At 54.9% G+C, this 17576-nt stretch overlaps 1 protein-coding gene across 2 annotated transcripts; it reads right to left on the bottom strand.

Moving 5' to 3' along the window:
- Positions 1-199: 199 nt before the first annotated feature.
- SNX1 (sorting nexin 1) lies at positions 200-17087 on the bottom strand. Of its 2 annotated transcripts, none has more exons than XM_042803992.1 (15): positions 16908-17087; positions 12395-12497; positions 11338-11474; positions 9978-10044; positions 8730-8773; positions 7593-7734; positions 6983-7061; positions 6153-6228; positions 4412-4525; positions 4172-4265; positions 3377-3582; positions 1891-2034; positions 1429-1509; positions 914-985; positions 200-644 (listed from the first exon to the last, which is right to left on the bottom strand). In XM_042803992.1, exons 1-15 carry the CDS (start codon positions 17046-17048, stop codon positions 594-596), a joined length of 1551 nt encoding a protein of 516 aa, XP_042659926.1. In that variant the 5' UTR covers positions 17049-17087; the 3' UTR covers positions 200-593. The 2 variants fall into 2 exon arrangements, with proteins under 2 accessions (XP_042659926.1, XP_032846218.1); XM_032990327.2 differs by lacking the exon at positions 16908-17087 and adding an exon at positions 15318-15338.
- Positions 17088-17576: the final 489 nt, after the last annotated feature.

The following is a 17576-nucleotide window of genomic DNA, read 5'->3' as shown; positions in this document are numbered from 1 at the left end:
TCCTAAAAACAGCTCCTGCTCAGAGCAAGGCCGAAAGCCAAAGCGTAATCAGGAGCCCGGACAGGTGGCTGGGGCCAAGCCCAAGGTCACCCCCCCGTCCCTGTCACAAGGCAGGAGCCTCCCCCCACCACCCACGGCAGCCGCAGGATGCGGCCGTTACCCCTCCCCACCCCAGCCCAGAAACAGACAGAGGCTGTTGGCCCTGATAGAAGTTTTATTACAGAATTTTAATGGCACTGCAGGAGTAAGATAGTGATTAGAGCCCTAAAGCCCAGCCTGAAAAATATACATTTTACATATATCGTTAACCCCCTGCTGCAGGTCTGGTCTTAAAGCAGGAAACTAGTCTCTCTTCAGTAAGAAAATATATGTTGCTAAATGAAAAATATACAGTTAGAAGAGTTACTGGCTTGCAATTGCTTGTCTGGGGGTTAAACCTCTACCAGCTCCAGAGTGTTTAACTAGGGTTTGTTCACGTGTAAAAGAGGAAGAGGTATAGTGTATATATATAAAAAAAAACCAAACCAAAACAAAACAAAAAAACGAAAAAAAAAAAAAGGCAAAGTTCAGGTACAGTCGTTTGCTCAGTCCAGTTAAGAAATGGCCTTGGCTTCAGGCAGGAACGCTTCCCAGTACTTCACCAACTGCGGAGAGGAGAGAGGGACAGTCAGGAGCCTGCGGGCACTTTGCCTGCACAGTTCAAGCCCAGAGTGAACTGAGAAGCATTTTGTGTGCAGAAATCCCTCCCACAGGGTGCAGCCCCCCCCCTTAAAAAGGCAGCAAGGGGGATGCAGGGCTTATCTTCTGCCCTGCTGCAGCCCCTGGGGGTTCGGGCCTCCCCACACAGGGGCCCACGAGCTCGCAGCGCTGAGCTTCGAGAGGTAAAAGCGCGGCAGGCACGGGGGCTACTCACCTGTTGCTGAGAGTTTAGTAACGTCTCAAGGTATTTAGTGACATGGTTTCTGAAGTCCTTGGATTTCTCTTTCTGCAAGAGATGGGCGCAGGAGTCAGTACAAGGCTGAACGAACCACCGAAACCCTCTGGCTTTTGAGGGGCGGGGAGGGAAGGGAGGAGAAACCACCAGGATTTTCCTGTTCCTCTTGGGGCCCCGTGAAGAGACCAACACACGAGCCTGAGATGCTGAGGACGAAGCTCACCTCCAGCCCTGGTGGCTCAGAGGATCTTTGCCCACCCCCCTTCATCCTAACAGATACACTTCTCTACGCAGAAGCGCCCTCTTTGCCAAGAGGGATCGGCGATGCCCCGACTCGCACGTGTCCAGATTTACAAATATTGCCAGCTGCCGTGCTGGGAGCGGGGTCAGCAGCCGAGGTGACCCTTGGCTAGCCCAGGCTGGGTGTTCCCAGCCAAGGCACGTCAAGACCAACCGGCTGGAGGGCTGCACGCCAAGGGCCGGGCCAAACGTACCTCAAACCGTATCACTTCCTTGCGGATGACAGCAGAAATCCGTTCAAAGTCCCTTTCGTACTGTGTCACACGAGACTCCCACTGCGGAGAGAGGAAGCGTGCTGTTTCCAGGGGAGGGGCTCTCGCTCCCCTCTCCAAGCAGTTTTGTAGCCACCACTGTTCGTGTGAGAAGCAAAGCCCGGCACTTCTGGTCCCTGCCGCCACGGCGAGCTGCATCCCCCGCTTGCTGCAAGCTCAGCAAGGAAGCCACGGGAAGCGGGACCGCGAGCAGCCTCTCCTGCGGCTTCTGTGGCTTCCCGCGGGGCTTGCTCAAGGCTGGCTTATCCTTTGATGCAAGCTTTGCAATCAATACCTGTCCCTTCAGCTCAGAAGACGCCCTTCTCAAGTCCCCTTCTTACTGCTCAGCGGCAGAGCACAGAGGGAAGGAGCCGAGCAGAGACCCCGGCACTCCTCATTCCCTACCTCCGAAATCTCCTCTTTGGCCTGCTGCAGCTTGTCGGGTTTGTTGGCCCAGAGCAGCCTGGCCTCCATCTCCCTCTTCTTCTGCAGCATGGTCTGGGCGTCCTGCCACCGCTGCCAGGTCTTCATGCGCTGGTCGAAAGCTCCCTGAAAGGAAGGGGGCAGAGGCTGAGCTCCCTGAAAGGAAGGGGGCAGAGGCTGAGCTCCCTGAAAGGAAGGGGGCAGAGGCTGAGCTCCCTGAAAGGAAGGGGGCAGAGGCTGAGCTCCCTGAAAGGAAGGGGGCAGAGGCTGAGCGCTGCTCTGCCGCCACACCAGGAGCACCGGGCAGCCGCAGGGAGCTCTGCTGACAGCGACGACCACGCCTTCGGCACGGGGAGGAGGTGGGGGGCACGGGCTAATGGCAGAGCTGCTTCGTCAGTGAGGTCCTGGACCCATCTCAGCTGAGCCAGGACGTGGCCTGCTCTGCTAGCAGAGGAGTCAACCCACTGAGCTGGCAGCATCCCAAGCACGACATCCAGCCCAGCCCCACGCCGGCCGCTGGCCCAGTTCAGCCCCGCCGCCCAGAGCGGGCAGGGCAAGGAGCTGCCGTTGCCCACCCCACCCTGGACCTCCAGCAGCAGCTCACGGGCACCCGCCGGGAGGCCGGATGATTTTAGCAGGCCTGCAAATCACCAGCCCAAGCAAGGAAGACTCCACGAGGTTTCTGAACGCGTCCAGCCAGACAGTGGGGAAGAGCTAGAAAAGCAGAAAGCTGTGTCTGATAGCCTGGTCAGAAGGACAGAGCAGCCAAGAGACAGGGAAAGTCCGAGGCGACACCAGGGCTCCTTACCACAACATCCCAGTGAAGTCTTATTACCTCCTGCACTTTCAGAGACCTTGGTCCTGCTCTGGAGCACCCACCACACCTCCCAGTACAGACTGGCAGACCCAGGCGGCTTGTGCCTACCCATTAGGCTGCATTCTGGCCTCTGCAGCCTCCAGAAACAACTGCTCAGAGGCAGGACACATTTAGGGCAGGAAGGAGCCAGCCTGCCAGACTTGCACCTCACTTTGTTTCTTTGGGCCTCCAGCAAGGAGGCACCAGGCAGGCTGCACGGAGTTGAAGACTCGAGCTCTTCCCCAGCAGGCGCCCAACAGATCTATTTGCAACACCCAGATCACAGGTTATCAGCTCACAGCCGCTGCAGCGGCCGCAGCCTTCACCTCCGGAAGGGTTGAGGCCACCTGCAAGCCGTGAACTTGCTCCACATTCCCCCTGGAGGACAGCAGCACAGCCAGGCCTCACCCACCCCACTTTTCCAATCTAGCCACTCCAAGATGTGCACAACTGGACAAGCAGCAGGTTTGCCCTCTGCTTGGAGAGGTCAGAGGCATGCCATGCCCCGTGCTTGAAATTCAGAAGGCCAAGCTGCCTCCTTGCACACCTAAGCCTAAGATTGGTACTTGGAGCAGCAGCATAGCCTAGAGCTTGCCCCAAAAGAGTGCTTACCCTTACAACTGAGAGGAGGCGGATGTAGTCTCCCAGGAGCTCGGCCAGGAGGAAGAAGTCATTGTTAGCTTGTTCCTGGTGCAGCTGTTCAATCTTCTCTTCCACCTCAGCCAGCTGGGACAGTGCCCGGGACAGGGCCGTGTTGTCCTCCGAGCTCCCCAGCATGGCCAGGCTCTTTGCAAACTGGGCTGTATTCAACGCTAGCTCTAGTGAATGGAATAAAAGAGTCAACCAACGGGCCTCGCTACACCGGGCGCTCTGCAAGCAAAGCCACAGCCTAGAGTTCAGCCCAAGAAGCTGCTTTTCTGTAGCCCCGGGAGACATCAGACTGTCCGGGTCAGAGCTGGCAGCTCCCGCAGCACGGCGGGAGGGCTAGGCAGCTCCAGCCAGGGAGAGGGGAAGCAGCAGAGTGGGAGGACAGGCACAGCTTTGCAGAAGTCAGCCAAAACATGCAGAGGAAGAAAACCAGCCCTGCTCCCTGCCGCAGCACAGCTCAGAGTTGGGAACAAGGTCAGCTCTGCCGAGGTTTGCTGCGGCAGCCTTCATCCAGCAGGATGCTGGTTCACTTCAGTATCGTCACCTTACGCTTGTAGGGCCTGACAGAAGAGGTGAGATTACCCTTTTACTTCTGTCTCCCACGGTGAAGAGACAGGGTCCTTTACAGTAAGGAAGCAGTGTCGTATCTTCTGAGAAGTGCCTCCTAGGACACCCGTGCACCGGTGACCTCGCCAGGCACCGCACAAGGCTTAAACGTTACGGGCCAAGCTACAGAGCAAGCGGTTCCGAGCTTGTTACCTTTCCTGTGGGTCACTAGCGTTTCGACGACAGCGTGCAACTTCCGCAGCCGCTGGTCCTCGCACTCCACCTCCTGCAGCTTCTCCTCGAACCACTGAAAAGGGTAAAGCCAGAGCTGATTCCCACAGGTGGCATCGCTGCGGAGCTTTCCTGGCACCTCGCGCCCAAAGCTTGAGCTGGGGGGAGCACGCAGCTCCGGAGCGAGGACGAGGAGAGCCCAGAAGTGCTCACGATACTTACAATGTCCGATTCATTCATCTTGATGGTCATTTTACTGACAGCATCTGTAGCTTTGTTGAACATCTTCAGTATTCCTGCTCCACTCAGGGTCTGGGTGCCCACTGCTCTTGGTAGCTATAAAGAAATAAAGAGGTTTGCTTTGCCAGGGGATATAAGCAGCTTAGTGAGCAGCCACCATAGTGGCACGGTTCTCCCTTGGCAGGCAGGTTTCTCCGCACACCGCGACCCACACACCGCAGCTACGGCAAAGGATTAGCCAGGCACCACCTGAGTGGTGGCACAGCCTGCACAATATTTCCAATAATGCAACCGGAGTGGTTTTCAAACAAATAAGGAGTTCCTACACCTTACACTGTACCTGTGGTCTGCTGTTCTGCTCGGCCAAGGTAACACAGATCTGTAAGAGCCAGCCATGCTAGGGCTGCCCGAGCTGCCACAGGTCACGCAGGCATGCAGAAGTGCTTCGGAGCTGTTCTCCAAAGGCCAGTAGCACTGTGCAGTAGCCAGTGTGCACTGCTGGGGGACACGAGCGATGCTCTGAGCTGGGAAATACTCTACACCAGTCGCGACCGTTTTCTAGACAGAGCTGCATCTGCTCAGCAGCGGCGAGGTGTTTCCACGATGTCTGTTCCTACATCAGAGCCCTCCAAGCTCAGCAGTAGTGCTGGAATCACGCGGGCGAGGGTTTCCCCAGGGCTCAGCCTCTTTAAGAATGACTCGCCCACATCAGGTGCGCAGTTGGGCACGGTCACGCTCACCTGGGAGGAGCAGGGACCGCATCGGCCACAGGTTTCAGTACAGAGCCAGCTCTGCCTTAATATCTGGGACCTTCCTCCCCTCCAAACAGCAGGCTACACTCCTGCCACGGATTCCAGAGAACACAGACTACCTGTGCTCTCAACGTGTGCCCCTACCATGACGTAGGCAAGCTAGGCCAGAGCTCTTCATGAGTGTACACTGCAGAAAGAGTCCCACTGTATTGAGATTGTGTGGCAAGGTTTTAGCAGCCAGGGTGGGGCAGGGCGACAGGGGTGGCTTCGGAGCGAAGCTGCAGGAAGCCTCCCCCACATCCGACGGAGCCAATGCCAGTTGGCTCCAAGATGGACCCACTGCTGGCCAAGGCCAAGCCCAGCAGCGACGAGTGGCCGTGTCTCTGGGGTAACAGATTTAAAAAGGGGAAACAGTTGCCGCGGAACAGCAAACTGCAGCTGGAGAAAGGAGTGAGAACACGTGAGAGAAACAACTCTGCAGACACCAAGGTCAGCGAAGAAGTTTGTGGAGGACTGACACCCGTGGGAGGGACCTCAAGCTGGAGCAGGGGAAGAGTGTGAGGAATCCTTCCCCTGAGGAGAGAGCAGCAGAAACAACATGTGATGAACTGACTGCACCCCCCCATGCTGCTGGAGGGGAGGAGGGAGAGAAACTGGGAGCAAAGCTGAGCCTGGGAAGAAGGGAAGGGTGGGGGGAAGGTGTTTTTAGATCTAACCCACGAGCCTTTTGGTAGTATTTTCTCTCTCCTTTGTCCAGCTGAAGAGAGGTGATAGAGCAGCTTTGGCGAGCACGTGGCATCCAGCCAGGGACAACCCACCACATCTGTTCTCACCATCCCTGGTTAAGAGCTCTTACAGGGTTCTGCTGCTTCTCGCTGAGCTCTGAAGCGCCATGCCTCACTAACCGCTTGCGTACAGTTTCCTTCTGCACTTCCAAGGCACTTGTAGCTACGTTATTCCACACTACTGACCTCCTCCTTTTCCAAGAACTCCCTGACGTCGGGGTCCTGCAGCATTGTTGGGTGGCTGACCACTCTCCGTAGGTACCTGCGGAGAGGAACACACCAAGAGTCACTTTGGTTGTAGCAAACCTGGCTCCGAGCCATCACAGTGAGCTGCAACACGCTTGTTATTTGCTGTGAAGTGGCAGTTCAGTAGCTGGAAGTCAGGCCCAACAAGCTGTTCTCATTCACCCACCAAGAGTCCTACCTCCCTGCGGACTTCAGCGAGACCAGCCTGCAAGACCAGACCTGCCAGACCTTTGATTAATCATTGCCATGGCATATCAAGTAATTTTCTTGCTAAGCGATCGAGACCCAGCCTTACATCTTTAACAACACCACTTTAACACATCTTACAGAGGCTGAAGCTGGAGGGGATCAGCACCCCAGTGCTAATTACACCAGAAACCACAGGTGGCAGAGCAAAGGCCACTTGTGGCTGTGTTGTTAGTGGGCAAGTTAGACCGAGATCCAGTTGTTCTCACCTCATCTGCACTGTTTGTACAATCACTTAACATCGTATTTTTGGGGTTCCTGAGACAGCTCAGTTTTCTCCCTGCCTTGTCAGTAGATTCTGGCCAGATTTGGACCAAACACCAGCAGAGGTTTTTGAAGCAGGAGACTGCTTTACAGAGTCAAAGCAACTCTCTACAGTTGCAACTCTTGAGCAGCCTCCAGTTTTGCTGCAGACCTTGAAGCAGACCGCTTTTCTCGTGTAGGGAGGAGAGTGCAGCCAGTCTGACCTTTCGGAGGTCCCTTGCTTGGCTCAGGCACAAGGGGATAGCTGTTGGGGTCTGTACCTCTCTAGAGCAGCCCGTCTTTTTTCTAGGAACTCTGCAGAGGAGGAGTCTTCTTTCCCAACTTTCACTTTGGTCATTCCTAGCACAGAAGGAAGACGCAATTAATGAGCTGCTTCAAACTCTGCACACAAGGTAGTGTGGTTTGTTACAACGTACAGACTTCCAGGGTGACAGTAGAGGAGAGGCATTTGACAACAAGAATTAGACCTTGCATCAGCGAGAGCTACTTGGAAATTTAAAATCTGCTTATATTTAACATCAAGCAGAAGTTAACATCCAGAAAAGAGGCAAAGCAATGCCAGGTGAGACTGGGTTACAGGTCTGGTCTCAAGTGAACAGCAATTCAGTGACAGCACAGAGCAGGTTTTACTCTACATCAACCAGATGTGGAGGCATCTGCGAACTCAAACAAGGCTTTAAGCCCAGAGCTCCAAGTATGGAACCAGAGCTTTGTCTATGCCACAGAACCCAGATTATTTTCCACACCTGCTTCCCACGGCTGCTCTGCAGCTGCCTTCTCAGCTTCGAGACTGCGGGCAGGTCTGTCCTTCAGGCACAAAGCTTGCCATCAGAAGGACCAGCTCTAGTGCTCTGCCCCTCCACCACTCACCTATGAGACTCTTCTCAGGCGGTGGAGGAACGATGAACCCATTTTGGGCATGCTTCTCCGACAACTTCTCATAGAGACCCAGAAAGTCACTGAACCTCCTTTTCACTGAAAACTGCTTGCTCCTGAACATTGGCATGCTCGTCTGGGGGAAGAGACGAGACTCAGATCAGACTCACCCAGGAAAGCTTGCCCCTGCACACACGGCCTTGCTAGCTCTATCTGCTGTCGCTTCTGGGGATGAATTAGGACAGCTTGAGCTCTGCGAGCCATGAGGAATGAATAGAGCAAGCTTCGGCCTAGGTTTTCAGCAACTTACCTCCCAACAGTTCTCCTCGAACCCAGCAGCAGTACTGATGCCACTAAACAACAGAGCAGCTGTTACTGTGGCTGCAGGCTGCTCAGTAAGCCCTGCCCATTGCCTAATCCCATCATCCCTGCTCCACACATGAACAGGGACCGCTGTCAGGTCACGCTTTATCACCTTAAGGCTACAGGGGCTGCCAGTGGCTTTGGACTGTGTGTGCAGAGCTAACAAGTCCCCCTGTCCCCTTCACACACCATCAGCTTCAGCCCACAAGATGCCTGTAGTCCAGCGGCCACCGTACAGATGAAAAAGGAACAACTTTTTGCAGAGCTCGGAGCAGCAGCCCAAAGCTCCAAGCAGGTCAGCAGCTGCAGAAGGCTCGATTTCTTGCAACTAGCTCAGGAGAGCAGGTCCTGACACAAAACTAGCTACAGCAGCAGCACTTCAGTGACAGCCAAGTTCAGGTCAGCTTAATCTGATGCGGCCACTGGCACAAAACCTTTAGCAACAGCCCCAGAGTCTGGGGCTCTCCCTAACGGACGACATTCCTGCTGCTCACCCCAACACTGAGCATCAGTATCAGCTAGGGCTGCAAAGAAGTAACCGGCTGAAAAAAGAAGAGTCTCCTTTCAAATAGATTCAGAACCTACTTCTCAGCTAGGCTTTGATCTGTAGGGGTGGGCTATAACTCCTGTATCCATGTAACAAGACATTCAGACCTCCTATCTATTTAGGGCACCGCTGCCTTAGCTAACTAAGACCAGGCAGTCCAGCTGCCTTCGAGCACGGAAAAATAATGACACCCCACCTCAGGAGCGACGAGTTAAACATACCTGTGTTGACACTTTGTAGGCTACATATGCATTCATGCCATCCCCTAGGGAAAGCAGAAATAAGGCATTAGTATCACAAAATCAGCACTTCCCCCTATCACCTGAATGCAAAGCACAAGGCTCCAGGAATCTCCTGGCCGTCGCCTGCCTCGGCGGTTCTCATCTTCAGCCTGATGGAGACCTGAATCTTCAGGCAGAACCACAGACAGCGTCTCACTGCGGGACCCTGGACTCCTGCCCACTAGGCATTTCCCCAACCTGACTGCTCAGCCCTCCTTTTACTTCCTATGGCAGCCAACCCTGACAATCAGGCGCTTGTTACACCGACAGCATTTGGGCTGGATCCACGCATCTGCTCAGCACCCAACAATTCGGTGGCTGTACAGCACATGAAGCAGTCTATTCAGAGGATGCAAGTCAGACAGCCCCTGGGCTGCATGTGGTTGGATTCTGAAACATCCCAGGCAGTTTTCTCCAGCTAACACAGAAATCCCCTTGTTCACCTGGTAGTTCAACCGAAGGGCATTCTCAGAGGTCTGATGCTACCCCTACTACACCTCTGATTTACAAGTCAGTGCGCCTCTCAGCTCCAGAGCTCACAAGCCACGGAGCGAGAACAAGCTGCCACTCATGAGGCTGCTCCTCTGGCTGAGGTCAGATGCTGCCTTGGGTTCTCTGCACCCCAGGACCGCCACGTGGCTGGCCAAGATCCTCTGACCCCCACTTTCAACAGAGAAATCCTCTTGCTTTTCCGTTTGAAGTCAGAGCTGCTTCCCTGGCAAGCACAGCTGCTAGGGAAGGTGCCAGAGCATGGAATAATACACTTAGTTTTAGATTAAGGCAGTTTTGCCTCTCCCTTGCCAGCTGCACACAGGACAGTGCTGCCTGCAGGTCAAGTCAAGTTGGTGACCACAGTTCCAGACACCAAGCTCTGCTACTGCAAGCATCACGTTTCACCCTCCCAAACACCCGCTCCTGGCTCCCTGCCTTTGAAGTCCCTGGATTTCCAGAACCTGCTTCCGCCTCGCTCATTTGCGACCGAGGCATTTTGCTTTGTGGTAGCTTTGTTTCTTCTAGATGTTGGAAGAAGTCTTGGAGAAGTTACTTCTGGATCAAGTTTGCGCTTGCAGAGACAGCTCAAAAGCTGGAGCTGTGGCACTTGGAGGTGATAGCTGCATTCAGTCCTACTGCCAAATCCAGCTTGTCTAACTGGGTTTCACCGTGCAGCAGGACAGGACATTAACTCACCAACTTTCTCCGGGTCACTCACTCCTACAGTCAGCTCAAATTTGTCCTCCTGTTCCTCTTCTTCCAGCTGTTTGGAGTAAAGCACACGAGGACAGCAAGTTGAAACTAGAAAGCCAGGCTTCAAACCACCCCAAACCATGAAGTCCCGTACGTTGCAGTGAGCCTGTCGCACTGCCAAGGCATCTTTGGCACTTCCAGTCTGGCCAAGGCTGTTCTATAAAGCCCTCAAGCTTCTCGCTTGCGTCCAGGCTACACGTCCCAGGGATCTCAAACCGGATTTGTCTTTACTACACCGCTACCTGCACAGACTGATGGACAAACTGCTCAGCCCCAACGTGAAACTCCGCAGAGTCCAGCCTTCAGCTCTGGGCAAGATGCCTCCCTTTGGGCTCTTTTACATCATGATTTCGGTTCGCATCCAAACCAGCGTAAGATACTGAACCTATGCAGAAGGTAAGTTGTACATGGCAGGCACACGGGGATGCAGAGCCAGAATAGCAACAGGCAGATCCAGTCTGAATGGGTCTTTTCGTCATAGCCAGCTTTGCTAAAGACCAGTGGGCAGCTATACCAGCAGTGCTGCCTCCCACAGACCACAGAGGCTTCAGGCTTGCTTAGCAAGCATTGCAGTGCTTCGTTAGTGGAATGGTGTTAAAGGACTGGGCGAAGCGCAGCTGAGACTGGCCTCAAATAGTCTATGAACCTGAAGGTGCTGATCAGCTCAGCATTCTGGCCTAGTTCTGCCTTACTCCTTCACTTAAAACAGTTCGAAGCCAGCCTGAGACACTACTCCTGGCGGCACTGCAGAGTCCATCGTCATGAGCTCAGGGGGTGCTTGGGGCTGAAAAGGAGCACTTTCCTTGTCTCCAAAATAGTTTCAGTGTCTCTACAGGAGAAAACCCAGATTTAGGCCAAGTACCACCTGGTTAACTGGGCTTGGCAACCAGGCTACAAGTTCCACTTAAGGACCCTGTGCTCTCATGTCACCCAGGAGACTGTTTCTTTTAAAAACTCGGGCAACAGCAGCTACATCACGTGCCCCATCTGCGGCAATACAGTGTGCTAGGGCTGAGAGTCTGAGCTCAGACCCTCAAGACCAGATCAGCCACTTGCTATTTCAGCTCCAGAAGCAGCCTGCACCACCACGCAAGCAAGAATGCCATCAGGCTGACCCGAACCCCACTGCAGTGCTATCAGTCCCAGACTGATGGCTTGAGATAAAAGCCAGGGCATCCAATATGGCAATTACATTAATTGCATCATTTAAGACGCATGTTTACAACTAAGTAAACAGACAGGTTCCTGCCAATTACAGTCTGAAACCAGCAGGGCAAGTTGGAAAGCTCAGAGCAATTCTCACCTCCTCATAGCTCTTTGGAGGGTTTCTAGGAGAAGAGCTTGCAGCTACTTCTAATGAGGTGACAGGATTGGATGCTTTGGACACTTCCTTCTTCTGGTTGTTTTGCGTGCTGTCTAGAGACAACTCTACAGTGGCATCTGTCAAGAGAAGTTTGCAAGGATCAGCCTCTCTACTTCGGGTTTCTGGAAAGGTAATTTCAGTATTCTCAGAGAGGTTCATATGATCTAGGGAGTAACAATAGTCTTAATCAGCAAAAAAAAAAATCCGTAAGGGGGACACCTGTAAGCACTGGGAAGAGCATGACTCAATACATCTTGACTGCAGTAAGAACATTTGATCAGCCCTGCTAGAGAACATTAAGTTAATCCAATGAATTTATTCCAGAAGGAGCCAGGCATTGCCTTCTTGCTGTATGTTAGAGGAGCTGCACACTAGAACAGCTAAAGTCGAGCTGGATTTTTTTACATGGCACGTAGGCCAGCCTGGAAAGCAGGGTCCTTCCACTTCTCCACCCAGAGGAAGCAAAATCTTCCATCTGTTAGCAAGTGCCTCCAGAACTGACTCTGAGATGCCTCTGTCAGAGTTGTCTCACCACACCAGGGCTGGGGAAGGTCTGACCCTCCTCATTTTCCCCTGTTGAGGGGTGTTATATTTCCTGTTCCTCGGGAACAGCCACGTCTCTACTAGAGATGTTTTCTCCACCTGCATGAAGGGAGGAGAAGGTAGAGAACAAAAGTCTTTTAACTCTGAGAAGACACTCACCACCTTACAGTTTAAGGTAACAAAAACTAAAGCAAACTTCATTTTAATCCTCTTCAGCTTCCAAACAGTTAATCCCGATGCATGATTATACTAGAGAAGTGGAGGATGCTACTCTGACCTTCCAGAAAACACCACCAGAGCTCAGTGCTTCCAGAGCAGGCTGGAACACAAGTTCGAGATAAGGACCTGTGATAGTCCAGAAATACCCATGATCTGCATACCATGCTTAAAACCAGATCACTCCAGGCTTAGAGTTCAGAAAGCCCTATGAAACACCTGGTAGATACAGACTCACCTGCAAATAAGTCCTGATCATCTTGCTCTACATGAACCCCATTTTCTTTGGAGCTGCTGCTCACAGGGAGAAGAGATTCCCTTTTTGGTGCCGTGGGCTTGCTCTGCAAGAAGATTAAAAAAAAAAAAAACCACATATAAACAAGTGGTCATTTACACTGAGGAATGGAGGCTGGAGGACCAAACAGCTCACCTTCCTAGCAGAGTGGCTAGAGGACATCACAGACTGCTTCCCTTGCACCCACTCTTGAGCATTACGATCTCTGCTAGCAAGGCTGGACCGAGGCATTTGAGCCTTTAAGGACACCAAGTGTCACACGAAACATTAGAGCCAGTTTCGACCCCGACTTTTAGCAGAACAGGAGCAGCTTGCAGGTCACTGGGACGTGCCAGCCCACAGGCCAAGTGTCACAGCCCCGGTCCTTCTGCTACAGGTGCCAGGAGCAGTAGGCAGCCGAGTACACGCCAAGTGCTCTTGTTCACAACACTCGTAACACACCCAGCCCTGCCATTTCCAGGTAGTGACTTGCACACCAGCACTAACACCGCATCAAGGTAGGTGGGCAGCACTGGGGAGCCTCCTGCACTTAACTGCAGCGAGCCAAGCATGCTGCTGCTGACAGGAGATCCCTTGGGAAAGCCACGCTGTCACCGCTGGCGGCAGAGACCCTAAGGCAAGATGCCAGGGACTATGGGAGCCTCCTCAGCAGCTTAACCTGTGCTAGCAGTTCAACCACCACCACAAGCCAAGCTGCCCTTCCCCAGAGGGCTGGTTAGGGCCTGCGTGAAGGCAGCCGGGCTGTGCTTCAATGCAGCAGCTCACTTCCAAGTGGTGCCAGCGGAGCTCACGGACCCCGCGGCCCCAGCACTGCCGGGAGCCGGCTTCACGGAGCTACACTGTCCCCTCCTACAACATCGCTCGCAGCAGAGTCAGGGCTGTCACAGCTGGACTAAAGCCAGGCACGGCTCTCTGTTTCGCAAAGCGGTGCTGGCAGAGTCTTGCACACCACGCTTTGTGACCCGGAGCTTGTTGCTCCCCTGGCACGCCTCAGCTAGGACAAGCCAAGCCCCAGAGCAGGGACCTACAACATGGCTGATCCTGCCACAGCAAACAGCTCCTTGAGCATGCAGCTTCACTGCGGGGAGACCGTCCTGGCTACCGGGAGCAGGCTTGAGGACAAGATGAAAGCCCACCCAAGAGCTTGTAGGCCAACCAGTCTACCACACCACAAGGCAAAAACTCTTTCTGTGCTCCTGCTGCAGGCAAGCGCTACGGACACTGGCATCACGAATCATCCCTCGCTTTGCAGGCAGACAAGCAAGTACAAGTCATTCCAAGCAAGAATCGGACAGCAAGTGCTATTCTTTAATGTCTTAGCAGAGAACAGAACAGGTCTTTGACAGCCAGTAAATGGAGCACTATTAGCAGTGACTCCGAACCAACAGACAGGCTCCTTTGGCACTTTCTTTGGCAAGGAAACATCATCGGTTCCCACTGCTTCTGAAGGATTACAGCACTGCTAACGCAGCTCCTCGCTGAGGTGGGTTCAAGTCCTTGGGTACATAAAACACCGGTGCCATTTGAGTCCTCCCGTATTTTAGGATGTTTTCCTGGAGGAGAACGCTGGGACTGCTCCCACCTTGGATCACACCAGCTGTAGGCATGAGCTACATTTGCTAGTGATGGAGGGTGGGGAGCAGAGAGCCCCACGCCAAACATCACACCCAGACCCATCTCAGGGTCCTTCAGCCTGGCGCCCAAGACAAGAGGGCTGCCACCACAGGGACCTCGTCCAGCCAGCAGCCAAGTCAACAAAAGGGCTACCACCACCAGTGACCCTCATTAGGGACATTTGTAGCTCGTCTCATTCAGATCCCCTGCTCCCACAGGAGCTCCTCAAGCTGGTAAGGAAATCCCACTCTAAACGGATGGGGTAAGGTGGGCTCTGAAGTTTCCCTAACGAGCCTCCCAGCTCTCAAACACAGAAAAGGGCTATCTGCTTTTCTACCATGACCTATTCTCAGTTTGCTTTAAATTTAGTTTCAAAGACTATGAAAGTACCACGTCGTGTTCCTACTTCTCCATCTGCTGCTGCAGAAGGGCCACGGCCTCTTTCAGATCAGCCCATGACACAACACCCACCATCTCAGAGGCCTGATTTAGCGCACCCCGACCATCACGTGTGCATGCAGGAGCTCCCTATGTCCCCCCAGCGAAAGCCTGACGCTTACCACAGGGAAGCAGACCTCGTGCCAGAAGAGCTGGCCCTCGAGGGCATCCCTAGAGAGAACTCTGGTCACACAGGGATCCAACCTTTGTCAACAGATGAGGTCCAGCTCTGGTTATATTTGTGTCTGACCCAAACGCTTCTCTGCTGGTTACTGTATGATGGCTAAGTGCTGTTAAACCACCTGAATGACAGCAGCAGGGTGGATTTGCCCCACCAGCCCAACTCCCCTGCTTTACAGAAAATGTTTTGCTAATGCTCAAGGGCAGACAGACAAGCAAAGCCACCGGGTCGCAAAGAAGAGCCAAGTATTAGTTATAACAGTTGCTTCAACAACAACAACACTAAGCACCTGATAAGCTGCTTTAGCTTAACAGACTCCAGTTTCAGCAAAGGGCCTCTTTATTTGCATGAAAACCCACAGCAGTTAGCACTTGTCTGTTTCCAGAGGTTGCCTCTACCACAAAGCAACAAGCCACCTACTACACTTTCCATCTCTTCAGTGAAGAAAGGTCCCAAGACGTTCAAGACCACCACCGTGCCCTGGCGCCAGCCAGAGGTACCTGCATCCTCCTCTTGTGAGGCCAGGGTTGCGCTTTCCCATGCTATTTCTGAAACATACAAACCTGCTGCTCTGTTTTGCCCAGACCAGCGTGAGAGTTTCACCCTCACAAGTTCACGCAGGGCAGAACCTACCCACATCTCCCCAGCTCTGCCTTGCTCCCTGCTGCGAAGCCACCAGCAGAAGATAGCCAGCTGCTGAGCTCAAGGACATCAGGGCAGCACCAGGCCAGGAGCTCCCCCAGCAGTGGGGCAGAGACAGCTCCAGCTTTGTGCTGGTGGCAGGAGATGCTCGGCCAGGCCAGCTCCGTTCCCAGTAGCAGTCAGGTCTGCGTGCTCACAGCCACAGCCTCCTGCTTGAAGTCTCCCTGAGCCAGCCCAGGGAAAACATCAGGGCTAGGAAACTGCAGAAAGGTGGAGGTTTCTGGAGAGCTCCCTGCCAGAGATACCAACTCCTGTGGGCGGGATGAGGCAGGCTGGGAAAAGCCTGGGTGAGGCAGGCAGAGGCCACAGTGTCAGCCCTTGCAGGGGACAACGTGACCAGCCTCAGCTCACAGAGCTTAGGAAATCAATCCTCACACCTGCAGCGTTCAAGCAGCCAGACTGCTAGAGGAGTCAGCCTCTGCAGCCCCTCTAGCAGAGATCCTCGCTCGGTGCAAATGCTGAACCTGAGAACTTGAGGCCAGTGGCTAACTGGGGAGGGATGCAGCTTGGGAAAGCACCAGCCAGTGTTTTAACTCCCCTCCTGTCTGTTGGTCGCTGTCTGGAGCAAACACCAGCACAACTGGCCTAAGCTGGCAAGAGTTAATGCCAACAGCTTTCACCAACCAGGGATACTCGTGCACAGGAAACTATGAGAAACAAGAAAAGTCACTGAAACCCTTCACCATTCACACCTCCACCTTCAGCAGGGAATTTGTGCTGAACAAGTACCGCCAAAGCTTCCTAGGCCCTCCTGCAGCCCCTTGTGCCAGTCCATGGCAAGGGAGGTCACTGAGGCGTTGGCGAGCCTCCCCACTGCGAGCGGGGGACATGTGACACCTCCTGCCACCTCACCCCCACTGCACAAAGGGGTTCCTCCCCCACTACCGAGCTGAAGCACCACGTCAGCCACCCCTTGGGCATTGAAGGGACAAAAGCTGATGCCGGGGGAAGGAAGACCCCGGGGCTTTTCCCTGTGAAGTCTCACAAGCTGCGCAGCAAAGATGCTGAGCTGCAGCTGCTGCCAGGTTTCAAACTGGCGAGGCGACCCGCTCGTGAGTTACTCTGCCCCTGACCCAAGAGGGTATAGACCTGCAGGCAGCTGCCCCCAGCGCCGTGCCCCACCCATACAGCTTCACGCTGAGAGGTTCTTTCGAGACACCCGGGTTCTGGACAAATTAACAGGTTGTAACCCCAGGGAAGTGGAGACCGGCCTGGAACAAACCTCTTCCCAGTCCCGCGGCCAAGGGAGCCGCCTGCTCCCCTGGGGCCCGCACCCCGACCCCTGGGCACCCACAGCCACCCGAGTGGCTCCCAGAGGGGGAAGAGACGCTGGGCTTCCCGCAGGAACGAGAGCCCAGAGGCACACCCCACCCCTCCCCTCCTTTTATTTTGTGGGGGGGGTTCTCCTTTTTTTTTTAACCCAGCCCGAAGGACAGCGGGCCGCCCCGGATCCGCAGCTCTCCCCCCTCACAGCCGGGCCGGGCCTACTCCCGGCGCGCTGCCCCGTCTCCCCGCACTCACGGCGCCGGTGAAGATGTCCTCGCCCTCCGTGTCGCTGTCGGCCGGCGCGTCGCCGCCGCAGGGCTCGGGGAAGGGCGGGGGGAGGCGCTCGGCGGGGGAAGGGGAGCGGGAGCCGGAGCCGGAGCCTCCACCCGACGCCATGGCCGCGCCGCCACCGCTTCCGCCCGCCGCGGCCGCGCCGGAAACCGCCGGGGCGGGGCCGGAGGGGAGGGGCACCTCCGGATTGGGCGCAGCTGTCGTCCTCCCCGCCCTCTCCCCCCTCAGTGGAGCCAATGAGCGCCGCCGGTTTCCTCCGCTGGCAGGCGTCGCTCCGTCCCCATGGAAACGTCCACAAGCCTGGAAGGCGGGGAAGCCCCGCCGGGCCGTACCATTGCACCGGCGGAGGGGGAGCGTGGGTATGCGCGTTTTCTGGGCGAGCCCTGAGGGGACTAATGGGGGCGGGGAACACCTCTGCGTGGGTGTCCCCACGGGCTGGCACCCTGCATCCCCTCCGCGACTGAGAGGGCCACGGTCCCCTCAGTGCCCCGACCGAGAAGGGCAGTGGTCCCCTCACAGCACCCAGCAAGATGGCCACGCTCCCCGCAGTACCCCAGTCGTGATAGTCGTGATCCCCTCAACCAGGGTGCCCCAGCTGAGATAACCACCGACCCCTCGCCGCCCTGACCCCGA

This window comes from Tyto alba, unplaced genomic scaffold, assembly GCF_018691265.1.
Source record: "Tyto alba isolate M040663 unplaced genomic scaffold, T.alba_DEE_v4.0 Super-Scaffold_41, whole genome shotgun sequence".
Classification (NCBI taxonomy): Eukaryota; Metazoa; Chordata; class Aves; order Strigiformes; family Tytonidae; genus Tyto; species Tyto alba.
The sequence above is the reverse complement of the archived record's forward strand: the minus strand, read 5'-3'. Positions and strand labels throughout refer to the sequence as shown.